Source organism: Oreochromis niloticus, linkage group LG15 (assembly GCF_001858045.2).
Source record: "Oreochromis niloticus isolate F11D_XX linkage group LG15, O_niloticus_UMD_NMBU, whole genome shotgun sequence".
Taxonomy (NCBI): Eukaryota; Metazoa; Chordata; class Actinopteri; order Cichliformes; family Cichlidae; genus Oreochromis; species Oreochromis niloticus.
Window position 1 is genome coordinate 31,014,483 of NC_031980.2, and position 12,719 is coordinate 31,027,201.

A 12,719-nucleotide genomic window follows, 5' to 3' on the forward strand; every position below is an offset into this window, starting at 1 on the left:
GTTAGGATTTACCGCAATTCTTTCGAACTTGGGAAAATTCAGCATGGAGTTTCTGTTATTAACATTCACTATTATTCACTTCTTCTCTGGTCTAATTCCCGCTGCAGAGGATCCTGTTTCTCAGAGACTCCAGCAAAGGAGGCGGAGCCAGGCAGACCCCCTGAGAAGAGTGTTACTGACCACGCAGATGAAGGTCAAAAACTGATTGTGATTTTTCTTTTTAGACTTTTAAAACAAAGACTAGCAGCCGCACGGGTCAGGAAATCAACTATATAGTATCACTCCAGAACAGCGCGCTTAGCAGTGTTGTCTCTCAGGTCGCTGATCGTTTGATGTGCCTGTGATTTCCTCCTGATTCCAACTTTTCTTGTCATGTTTTTTTATCCTCCACAGAATCAGTTTGCTGCTTTGAATGTGCCAAAGAAAGATAACTCTCAGATCGAAGGGCCAAGTATAGCCAACTCCTACGGCTTTAAAGTCAGCATGCAGAACCTACAGGATGCCAAAGCTCTGCATGAGGTAAGTCTAGGGCAACTAACCTGTAGCTCTTTTCCAAGTCAATGAATAAATGGCTTTGTTCTGGTTAGATGTTGGTTTTGCTTTGTTTTGTTTTTAAGAGAAAGGGACCACCTGATTGGGAAGAAGGATTTATTTCCCCAAGTATCATCACAGCATCCTGCTTTCGACTTTGACTTTCCTATCGTCAAATCGATATGCTTTACACAAAACAACAAAATAAAACAAAGACACACCCGGTTTTGAATGTATGCACAGATTTGATTAAGTTCGGGCCTTTTCCAAAAATCCGGACCATGGTAACTGAGATCACTGCCAGCACACGTAGATCTCATTAAATTCAAAAAGAGAGGTTTGTCACATGCTTTCATGGTTTCAGGCCTCTTTAATATCTCTTGAATACTGTAATTTCTGTTAGCGTGGATGGTTTATTTATTTATTTATTTATTTTAATGATTGAGCTCCTAAAGTCTATTATGATTTAGACTTAGGTCTTATCTTCAGGCTTGGAATAAAAGCATGCACCAATTAGTGGTTCACTCAAATAGTAAGCAGTCACTATTATGAGGAGAAATTTGCATGGGCCACGGTAGCCTGCCAACATCTCTGCAACTGAAAATACTATCAGAAGTGCCTGAAAAGTCTTAGGAATTAGTACGAGATAAAAGACCGTGGTTTAACAGGCAGAGCGTGACAGGATGTGCTGCTTCTAAAGAGGAGTTTTTGGTCTATTAAACCTCAAAGACATTTGTTTCCTCCTCCATCTTCAGGTCCAGCACCTGACACTGATGACCATGGAGCTTCATGCAAGAACCCGCCGTGACCTCGAACCTGACCCTGAGTTCGACCCCATATGTGCCTTATTCTACTGCTTCAGTTCAGATACCCCCCTGCCTGATGTAGACAACACCCAGCTCACGGGGGCCATCGTGGTAGACAAAGACCATCAAGGTTCCAGCCAAGGTGAAGCACACGAGCGGTGTTTTCCTCCAAGAACAAGAGGTTCACTCACTAGTTTAAAAGCCACTAGATAATTGGCTGATTTTTCTGTTTCTAATCGCTCCCACAGGATGCAGAGGAAGAGCACCGTTGCTGGTCAGATCAGGTGTTTCTGGGCTGCAAGTGACATATGCTGCTGATGAGAAGATGCTGTTTGACGTGTTGGTCACCATCATGAGGAGGTGTGTGCAGCTGTTTTATGAAAGGAAACCGAGGGCGGAGTTGCTGCAGCTGTAGTGCATCATTACTATCATTTAAATTTGCCTTCATTGTAGATTTTACACCTCCTACAGGGGTGGGGGTGGGATTTGCTTTGAGAAATGACCTTCTGCTAACATGGTCTGTTCTGTCAGATTTGACCCGGACATCTTGGTGGGCTACGAGGTGCAGTTGCATTCCTGGGGCTACCTCCTTCAGCGGTCCTCAGCACTTGGAGTGGATCTCTGCCAGCAGCTGTCACGAGTGCCAGGTACAGCCAGGAGCCACTGAAATTAGTCCCTACTGTGGTACTCAGTAGGGTAGTTCAGGGGACGCAGACATGTGGAGTAAAGATTTGGGGGTTTTGAGAGGAAGCTGCTTTCAGCCGCTCCCTTGCCCAAAAACCACAGCAGGTAGCTCTGCATGTTCGATTTAGACACAAACAGTGACGACTTAACCTCTACACCCTCAGGCACACTGAAGAAGGGAGTCTGAAAGTAGGTGAATAAAATCAAAAAACATACCTGATTGTAATTTAAGATTGTCTTCTCATGCAGCTCTAATCCATTTTCACAGCAGCTACTTTTGGCCATTATGCTCGCCCGCCTTCTCTAGTCTGTCGAAAAGATGTTTCTTCCGTTTGATTACGTTTTTATTTTGTGGATGAAGTCATAGGGAGCCAGATCAGATAATTTAGTACAGGTGGTTAGCCAGGGTTGCACAGTAGTGCACAGTTATGATCAGTTATGCCAAAAGGTCTTCCCCCCCCCGTCCACGTGGGCAGCCAGACCCTGGCAGTCAAATGTGCACAGCCTATGAAGAGAGTAAGCCACGCCACGACAGTGAGAGTCACTTGTCTCAAAAACTGTCAGTTTAGCGTTCATGACTCAACAATAAAGGGAGAGATCCATCTGCTGACCAAAAAGAACACAAACACGCGTCTCATTTTGCTAAAAGACATCTTAATGATTCCAAAATTCTCTGCAAAATATTCTGTGGATTGAAGGAAGAAGAGTTGAACTTATTGAGTCCTGTTACATCTGGAGTTGGCTATTACGAGAACATCATGTCATCAGTTAAACACGGTGGTGGTAGTGTGATGGTCTGGAACTGCTTTGCTGCAACTTCTAATTGATGGAACCATGAGCTCTGCTCTCAACGGAATATCTGAAGGAGAATGTCCAACCATCAATTCATTGCCCGAAGCTCAAGTGATGTTACGTATGAGGAGAATGATTTGAAATGCCTCTGAAGAAAAACAAAAGTGAAGGTTTTGGCATGGCATAGTCACAGTTCAGATTTCTATTCAAATTCAGATGCTTTGCCGTGGCCTTAAACAGGCCATTCATTTTCCAAAACTTTCATATGAGGCTGAATTAAAAGTTGCTTTTTGACATGGAGCAGGTAGGCTTTGAGAACATTTTCCCTTAATGCATGACACTATCATTTAAAAACTGCATTTTGGATTTAGTCGGGTTGTCTTTGTCAGATTTTAATGTTAGACAGTCCGAAACATGTGACAAATATGGAAAAAACTAAAGTGACAAAGGGGGCGAATACGTCTTCCCATCTTCCTGTCTCACTAGGTGTGAAATTCCCTCTTAAAATGTGCTTGTGACTCATCAGGGTCAATCCACAATTAGAAGCTGGCACTAAATGTGCAGCCACATATTAAACACGCGCAGTACTTTACTGTGCATCCCTGTTATTGAATCTGACAGCGTGAGTTTGGCTAATGAAAGCCAGTACATCGTGTGTGTGTTGGATCTGGTACACACTGTATGCACACATTGTAGGTAATATAAGTGCAAACGTGTAGCCCCATTTTTGTGGTGTGCCTGTGACTGAGTCTTGATACAGCATGTATGTGTATGTGTTTGCCTGTATAAATGTGTGAACGTGTGATTCCCTGTGAGTGTGTGTGTGTGTTTGTGTACTTGAGCTGAATGGAGAGCCTCTGGCGGCTTCCCTCCTCTGTAATCGGCTGCCTGTCTGGCTCTGTGCGTGTCCTCAGGTGACTCCAAAGAGAACCGCTTTGCTGCAGAGAGGGATGAATACGGAGCCGACACCATGACAGAGATCAACATCATCGGGCGCATCACCCTCAACCTGTGGAGGGTGATGAAAACTGAGGCAGGTGTCCCGGCATGACCTCCTCACAGCTTTTGTAGCTCATGACCTACTTTCTGTCTTTCCACTTGTTTTTCCAGCACGGCTCTCCCCACTTTACTTTTTCTGCTGCTGCTTTTTAGTGACTCTTATTTTTTTCATAGCATATCAATCCTTTATTAAACTACAAACTATAAAGTGAAGCTCTCGTATTAACAAATAAAAAATGTTATCATCAAGTAGTTATTGTCTTTACATTCCCTCATCCTCTGTGACTCCAGTTTTCTCTGTCCTGTTGTTTGATTCTATTTACTGTAAGCTGATGCTGTCTGAACTGTTCCAGTTGTTTTGCAGCTTTATGCTGTGTGCTCTGCTGCTTTTTTCCCCTCACCAGAGAATACACAGAGATTCCCTCAGTCAGCTAGGATTGGTTTACAATGGCCACTGTAGTGTGAGATCAGCTGCAGTCAGCTTTCAGTTAGGACTAACTAGTAAAAGACTGGGTACAATTAGCCCAGTTATCCCATCTATATATATCTATAGATATAGATGGATAGATATGGGTCTGGAAAGGGTTCCAAACCATTTTTAAGTGAAGCATGGTGAGAACCATCCGTCCATGCAAAAAAAGAAATCATGTTTAGTGTTTTGCTTCCCTGCCATGTTCTGGTTTCTAAATATTCTTCGAGTGAAAAAGCCAACATTTCTAGTCTGAGCCTTTGGAACTGCTCATAGTCCATCCACAAAAACACTACAACGTGTGATTAGTGGTCACATGTAGACACTTTAGACATTTAAGTAAGCTAACCCTCTGTTGTAAAAGATTCAGAGTTTTAGTTGAAGCGAGGAACAGTTAACCCTTTGTGCTACTCTTTTACTTGCGTTCTGTTATTGCTATTATTTGATTCTGATCCATAAATTGTGTAAACGTCAGAGAGAGGCAGTTTTGAAAAATAGAGCTAGAAAATGTTTTTTCTTTCCTTCTTCAGGTGACATTAAACAACTACACTTTTGAAAACGTGGCCTTCCATGTGCTCCACCAGCGCTTTCCTCTCTACAGTCCCCGCACTCTGTCTGACTGGTTTGACCACAACACAGACTTGTACAGGTTTGTGCCAGGGTCAAACACAACCAACTTTTTGGACATTACCTTACATGAAATTAAAAGATGTAGCACAAATAAATGGTTGTAAATTTCTTATAATTGACTCTTCCCTTGAAGCCAGCTCTGTATCTCTGGCTGATATGATTATCCTGTTTGTGTTACTCTAGGTGGAAGATGGTGGATCACTACGTGAGCCGTGTGCGTGGCTGCATGCAGCTCCTGCAGCAACATGACATCATTGGCAGAACAAGCGAGCTGGCCAGGCTATTTGGAATTCAGTTTTTCCACGTTCTGACCCGAGGATCACAGGCATGCACACGCACACACACACTCACAATTCCCAATAATTTTTATTTCAGTCCTCAAATAGATTGGTAGAAGACACAGGCAGGGCATTTCTATGGAAAATCCAAGTTTGTGGTTTAGTTCAAATCGACCGAGGTAAATCTATGCTGGTTAGCTAATAGTTGACTGTTCAGGTAGATAAAGTCCCTTTGATGCTCTCTGTGTGAGATAACTGCAGAGTTTTTTAGTTTTGAAACCTCAGGTTCAGTCATGGGGTGAGAAAAGTTTAGAGCATGCTTCTGTCTCACAGTGCTGTGTGAGCAGGGTTTTAACCATGTTGGGGAAAATGTATGAGAACACTTTAAAAACCCAGTTCTGTGTGCTGCAGCCTGAAATCTATCAGTGGGTAATAAAGTGGGTTGTACAGCTGATGACCGTCTTCATGTCAAAAAATGCTGATGAGTGTGCGGTGAGAAAGTGGGATGAAATCATGTCGCAGTGTCATCAGCATTTGGATGTTAACAATGGATCAAATTAGTGTGTGTGTGTGTGTGTGTGTGTGTGTGTGTGTGTGTGTGTAATTTTAAAATTGTCCAGTAATTCTCATCCAGTTTTGGAGGTGTTTATCTGCTCTGCTGGTTTAGCGTTAGGCTCACTGTAGACGAGCCACGCCTGTGCTGATTTGATCACTGCTGACTGCTGCACAGATTTCCGTGCACACTGACGCTGACGTGCTTTCACATCATGCAGTTGCAGCCTCAGAGCACAATGGGAAACTGTGTAGCCTCTCAACTGGTGTCACAGCTGTTTGGCTCAGAGGTTGACTAAACAATATGACATTTAATCTGTTAACAGAGTAAATGTGTGGCTGATGTTGATGTTTTCCAGTTGGAGAGATCACTGCCTACACATGATTTGAAAGCCCTCTAATCTTGGACTGTTTTGATTTAAATGAAATGAAGCAGCCTCTTGGATGAAGGGTGAAACATCCAACTGCTGCTTCCTCGAGTTTTCAAAGCGACCATGACGGATGACTGAGAAGTTACACAGACAATTTGATTTAAATATTAACTAACACAAAAATACTACTTAGAGAGACAAATACATCTGCTCTGCAAACAGGGATGATGCTGCGCCCGTAAAACGCGATCTTGGCTCAAGAGTTGGCAGTTCATCTTGTAATCAGAAGGTTGCCGGTTCGAGCCCCGGCTCGGACAGTCTCGGTCGTTGTGTCCTTGGGCAAGACACTTCACCTACTGCCTACTGGTGATGGCCAGAGGGGCCGATGGCGCGATATGGGAGCCTCGCTTCTGTCATTCTGCCCCAGGGCAGCTGTGGCTACAACTGTAGCTGCCTCCACCAGTGTGTGAATAGTGGAATTGTAAAGCACTTTGAGGGTCTCGAAAAGCGCTATATAAATGCAATCCATTATCATCATTATTATTATTATTATTATTATTAAAACATTTTAAAAACTGCAGATTGAATACAACCTGATACGGGGGTCTGATAACACCTTCCTAAATCTGAATCAGCTCCAGCAGGATATGAGTGTTTCTCTGACTTCCTGTACAGACTGAATGCAGCTGGAATCTGTTTGACTTGATTGCAGCTTTTTGTGTCTTTCCTGTGCTGCTGCTTCCACCTGCCAAGTATGAACTAAAAAGTAAAAAAACCTAAAAACTCTGAGGTACTTAAACACAGCGAGCGTGCTCCAGATGTGATTGGCATTTAGTTCTGTGTTGTTGCCTCAGACTGATGGGTTTTTATGTCCCATTTAATCTTGTTCTGATGCTGAACTCCACTCCCTCATTGGACGCTGACATCATTTAGAGTTTAGTTTTTCTACTCTGGGAATATTTCCTGTGAACAAAAATCAGCAACACTCTGTCTGTGGGATGTCTTCATCTGCAGCACGCAGACAACTCACATAAGCAGGTGCTAACTCATGCAGTGATTTAAAAACAGTAAATCCTTAAAACCAGTTCTAAAACTGCCTTGATGCTGATGCAGGAAAAGCTAGTATGAGTTGAGCAGCTGCTGCTAAGCTAGCAGTAACAGACTGACGGTGATGTGTTAGGGCTTCAGACTTTTCCAGCATTGTTTTACAAAAGAAACTTTGGTCAGAAATCCCAGTGTGTATCCCTCTGTTTTACATTTAACATCTTGATCTTCTTTGGGACATCATGTTTACACTTTGTGGCCAGAAAGTAGTTTTGTCTTTTCACACCTGCTTAGCAGGTGCTAAAAATTCCAGTCAGATGTATGAAGGAACAAAAGGAATAATAAGTCAAACTTTGTTTCCTCCTCTTGTCTTTAGTACCGTGTGGAGTCCATGATGCTGCGTGTGGCCAAGCCCCTAAACTACGTCCCAGTGACGCCCAGCATACAGCAGCGTGCCCAGCAGAGGGCTCCACAGTGCATCCCTCTGGTGATGGAGCCTGAGTCCCGCTTTTACAGCAACTCGGTGGTCGTGCTGGACTTCCAGTCGCTCTACCCTTCCATTGTCATCGCATACAACTACTGTTTCTCCACCTGCCTCGGCCATGTGGACAACCTGGGAACGTAAGGACATGACAGGCCCACACAGCTACAGCGTGTAGGGAACTCACTCAGGCTGCACGTCTGCCAGGAAAATCTCCCTCTGGCTGCGGCTTCCTCCCCTCATTATTTTTAATGGAACAGACACGCTGAGAGCTCGGCATGTTGTTCACAGCTCAGGGCAGCGAGCAGCGCAACTTAAGACAGAGTTTAGGTTTTCAGCGAGATTTGTGTAGTTGCATAGCAACAGCAAGGAGCCGTGAACACTTCTTTCCACATGCATATGTCTGCTACATTGAAGTAACACAAAAAGAGTGGTTTGTGGCAGGCGTGCACAGGCTTCATCCTCAGCAGAGTCAGCTCAGTGGGGTGCTGTAAAACGTAGCAGTTCAGATTTCCACCCGAGCATTTTTCTCACTTGTACCTGACGCTGGCTTTCCATACAGTAATATTCACTTTACGAGTAAAATGTTAACTGATTGAACTGGTGTTCTTGTTCACGTTCTGTCTCAGGCCCGATGAGTTTAAGTTTGGCTGTACCTCCCTGCGAGTCCCTCCCGAGCTCCTCTACCAGCTCCGCAACGACATCACCGTGTCGCCTGGTGGCATCGCCTTCGTTAAGGTACAGCACCCTCATCACCATGACCGTCATCTCTGATGAGACCTCACCAACCTCTTAGTGTTGGTGTCGTGATGGATCGTCTTATTAGTTGCTGTGAAGGGCGAGCGTGTCCTGAGAAAACCCCCTTTGTGATCTCTGTGCTTCCATTCATTCACTGCCTGATTGCTCCACATTGCCCGTTTTTCCCCTTTTGTGCTACTTAAGCAGCTCTTACAGTAGATCAGGAACATCTTTATTTTCGTTATTCACACTGAGAGATATTGTGGGTCTAAAGCCAAACTTCTAAAGCGCTTTTTACATTCTAAGTTACAGCATTTCCCCATGCTGCAGATCAGGCCCATTTTAGATCCTTCTTAGAGTTTTGGTGCAACCCTAGTTTATCTTTCTGCATTGTAAAAAAATTCAGTATTTTAAATGATCTGTGTTTTCTTTGTTCTAGTCTTCAGTGCGTAAAGGTGTCCTGCCCATGATGCTGGAGGAAATCCTCAACACGAGGATCATGGTGAAGCAGTCCATGAAAACCTACAAGCAGGACAAAGCCCTGACGAAGCTGCTGGATGCACGGCAGCTCGGACTCAAGCTCATCGCCAACGTCACCTTTGGATATACCGCTGCTAACTACTCTGGACGCATGCCCAGTGTGGAGGTAGGCTCATCAGCAGCTGCTATATGGTCTCTGCACTGTGCACTCCCAGTAAGATACCACTATAATCCATGAAAATAGTTGTGTTTTTTTTTCCAATCAAACCATTTTCTCTGTATTATTGTAGGGCCTTTACCTTGAATCAGTGTTGCTGTGAATCTAGTTGTAACCGCTTTGCTCCAATATTTATTAAATCTGCTTTGTCCAGGTTGGAGACAGCATTGTCCACAAAGCCAGAGAGACCCTGGAGAGAGCCATCAGGATGGTCAATGACACCAAGAAATGGGGAGCGCGTGTCGTGTACGGAGACACCGACAGGTAAGCAATTTCACAAGACTTTTTGACTTTTTCTTAGATATAAATAAATAGTACGTAAGACCTCTGCGAAGTGTTATTCACTGTCAGTGGTCATCGTGCTAGGCCTAATCAGTGTTTGTGTCCTCACATGGGAAACCTGTAGTCACTGTTCCATTATCTGCACAACAGGCAGGTTTACAGGTTGTACAACATTAGTGACAAATTCATAACTTCACTCGATAGTTTCCAACTGTGTGTGAACATGACCAGCAGCTTTGTTGTGTGTCACTACGCTGCGATGATGTGCAAGTCTGATTGTACCTGGGCCGTGTTCTCATGAACACTTGCACCAATTATCTAACAGCTTTCGTTTTCTGACAGTCCATTAAAGAAGAGCTGTTGCTGTGTTTGTCAGGCAGTGATTTGGATTGTTTCTACCTGCAGAGTCTCAAATAGAAGAAGAAGCATGAAGTTTTAAACTGCAGCATGCTTTGCGTATATGGGACACACTTTCCCCCCCCGACTCACTCGCCTACATGGGATGTGTTCAAGCACAGAGCCAAACGCGAAGGCTCTCAGAGCGTATCGTGTACCACTGTAGTATGTAGTACGGGTTGTTTGATAAGAATTAGTAATGAGCCTTGTGTGTTTTTGTGTGTTTGCCAGCATGTTTGTTTTACTGAAAGGAGCCACCAAAGAGCAGGCTTTCAAGATTGGCAAAGAGATTGCAGAAGCAGTGACTGCAACCAACCCCAAGCCTATCAAGCTCAAGTTTGAGAAGGTAGATATACACACACGTATGCGCACATACATGTGCACACACACACAGGGAGTGAGAAAGACAAGGTAGTGGCCTCCCTCTAACATCTGTTCACTGTGATTTTTCCATCTCCACACATTAGATGTAGTTATTTATCGCTGTGTGTGTGTGTGTGTGTGTGTGTGTGTGTCAGGTGTACTTGCCGTGCGTTCTGCAGACAAAGAAGCGCTACGTGGGCTACATGTATGAGAGCCTCGACCAAAAAGAGCCCGTGTTTGATGCCAAAGGGATTGAGACGGTGCGCCGTGACGGCTGCCCTGCTGTTTCCAAGGTAACAGGCAAACCATGCTTTCCCTTCATTTTCACTGTGCTGTGCACCAATCACAGGCATGCCACTCTTGCCTGCTCTCGTTTACTCAGACCGCTTTGCTTGTGTCAGTCAGGGAAAAGGTCGTCATCTCCTTCCGCTTGCACATTAAACAGCATTAACACCTCTCTTAGATTTCCAATAAATCATTTTATCTTTATCCTCTTATGCCTTTGTTTTTTTACTGATGTGCCCCTTAGATTTTGGAGCGTTCCATCAAGCTGCTGTTTGAGACACGTGACATTAGCCAGGTGAAGCAGTTTGTACAGCGTCAGTGTGTGAAGATTCTGGATGGCCGGGCCAGCATCCAGGACCTGACCTTCGCCAAGGAGTACCGGGGCAGCGGCTCGTACCGACCTGGAGCTTGCATCCCTGCGCTGGAACTCACCAGGTGTGTATGTGTGGTCACAGTACAGGAGAAGTCAGGAGTGTGGCTTGGATAAACGTTTGCTGGTTGGCTCTGTGTGTGTGTCTCTGTGTGTGTGTGCAGCAGAGAACAGGATGGTGAGTAAGAGCTTGCTGTCAGCTACAGTTACAGTACCCGGCGTGAATCCAATTAGTCCTCCCTCACTGTGTTCATTGTCTCGCTGCACTAGCCTGTACAGTACCTGAGTGTTGCTAGGCAACCCGTTTTTTAACGAGTGGAGGACAAAAAAAGTGATTTTTAGATGCACAAGGAAGAAGCATTTATGAGCCCTGCTTCAGTTCGTCTGCTGTTTTTTGTGTTTTCTCTCTCAAGAGCAGCAGCAGCAGCGTTCTTGCTGCTAATGTGAACATGTTGGCTGTGTGATGTAAACAATCACTGCATCAGCCGCTGTCATTTTTGTTCTGCTTCGCCTTAGACGGATGATGGCGTATGACCGAAGGCTGGAGCCACGCGTGAGTGAGCGGGTGCCCTACGTCATTGTGTACGGCACACCCGGCGTGCCCCTCATCCAGTTGGTCCGCCGGCCCACCGAGGTGCTGCAGGACCCCACCCTGCGCCTCAATGCCACCTACTACATCACTAAGCAGATCCTGCCGCCGCTGGCCCGTATGTTCCAGCTGATCGGAGTCGACGTGTTCAGCTGGTACCAGGAGCTCCCCAGGGTGAGGACAACTTGCAGACATGACCAGCCATTGTGATGTTTTTGTTTTTGTCTCACCGCTGCCATTTAGAAGCAGAGCAGCAGCAGTGGAGATAAGAAACCCTTCAAAAAAAAAAAAAGAAAAAAAAAGAACCAGGAACATCATAAAGACACACAATAAGCTCAATACTGAGTTTGGAGGATGAATTAGATTCATTAGTATCTTCCTTTGACTGACTGTGGCAAGTCAAAGAGGTCAGGGTCACCCTCTGCTTCCACTCTTGTCAAAATAAAAGCAGTCTGTCATTTAGAGAGAACAAAGGATGAAGAGAGATCTCTTCTGCTTCCTGCTGACGATTAAATGAGTCAAGCTGCAGCGCTGCTGCCTCAGTCTTTGTTTCTTTACTGACGTCTGACAGAGTGCACACGCCATCTGCTGGCATAGCTACTAATCACAGTCAGGAACATAAATGGTTGCTGCTCCAGTGCCACTGACTCATTTTATGTCTTTTGTTTTCACTGTTGGGAAAAACGAGTCACACACAAAATCCTGAATGTTTGTATTTGTATTAAAAAAAATTCTTTGATCTCTGATCCTTCAGCATCTAATGATATTTGGTAGGATTCTTAACAAACCCGAAAAGCATCATGATCACGTAGTTCACACTGTTTTATGTCCATGAAGATGCTGTGCATGTTAACTCCATGTGTCTGCATATAGTCCAGTAGCAGTGATCAATCAAACGTGTGTTTTCAGCTACATCGCTCTTTTCTCTCCAGATCCAGAAGGCATCCTGCTCCTCCGTGGTGGGTGGGGAGGAAGCGGGGAGGAAGGGGACAATTTCCCAGTACTTCACCACGCTTCACTGCCCTGTGTGTGATGAGCTGACCCAGCTGGGTGTGTGCTCACGGTGTCGTGCTGAACCTCAGCGAGTCACTGTTACACTCTACCAGGACATGAGGCAGTGGGAGAGTCAGCAAGAGCAGTTGCTGAAGGTGAGAAGGACGCACAGATTATGAAATTCTGAGCTCCAGTTAAGGTTTCGAATAATAATTGGACCATTAAATTCTGTGATTACAGGTATTTATTTCTTCCTGTTTTGTCACACTGTCTTTAAACATTTACTCAATTGATACAACTCAAAGCAGGCTACACTGAAGGAACCCTGAAACTGCTTTCTGGCGATAAATCTAGATTTATTGTGTGGAT

The 12,719-nt window shown here is 44.7% G+C and overlaps 1 protein-coding gene across 2 annotated transcripts in view; it reads left to right on the plus strand.

Moving 5' to 3' along the window:
* Positions 1-12,719, plus strand: part of rev3l (REV3 like, DNA directed polymerase zeta catalytic subunit) — an 88,242-nt gene that overhangs the window by 72,633 nt on the left and 2,890 nt on the right. For both annotated transcript variants that reach the window (XM_005457929.4, XM_019345682.2), the window contains 17 exons: positions 108-193; positions 394-519; positions 1,287-1,479; positions 1,586-1,697; positions 1,869-1,984; positions 3,728-3,846; positions 4,812-4,930; positions 5,095-5,236; positions 7,533-7,777; positions 8,267-8,375; positions 8,815-9,021; positions 9,227-9,336; positions 9,982-10,096; positions 10,269-10,406; positions 10,643-10,833; positions 11,285-11,531; positions 12,290-12,505. In XM_005457929.4, the coding sequence (XP_005457986.1) occupies positions 108-193; positions 394-519; positions 1,287-1,479; positions 1,586-1,697; positions 1,869-1,984; positions 3,728-3,846; positions 4,812-4,930; positions 5,095-5,236; positions 7,533-7,777; positions 8,267-8,375; positions 8,815-9,021; positions 9,227-9,336; positions 9,982-10,096; positions 10,269-10,406; positions 10,643-10,833; positions 11,285-11,531; positions 12,290-12,505 (2,591 nt within the window). The remainder of the gene's footprint in view (positions 1-107; positions 194-393; positions 520-1,286; positions 1,480-1,585; positions 1,698-1,868; positions 1,985-3,727; positions 3,847-4,811; positions 4,931-5,094; positions 5,237-7,532; positions 7,778-8,266; positions 8,376-8,814; positions 9,022-9,226; positions 9,337-9,981; positions 10,097-10,268; positions 10,407-10,642; positions 10,834-11,284; positions 11,532-12,289; positions 12,506-12,719) is intronic.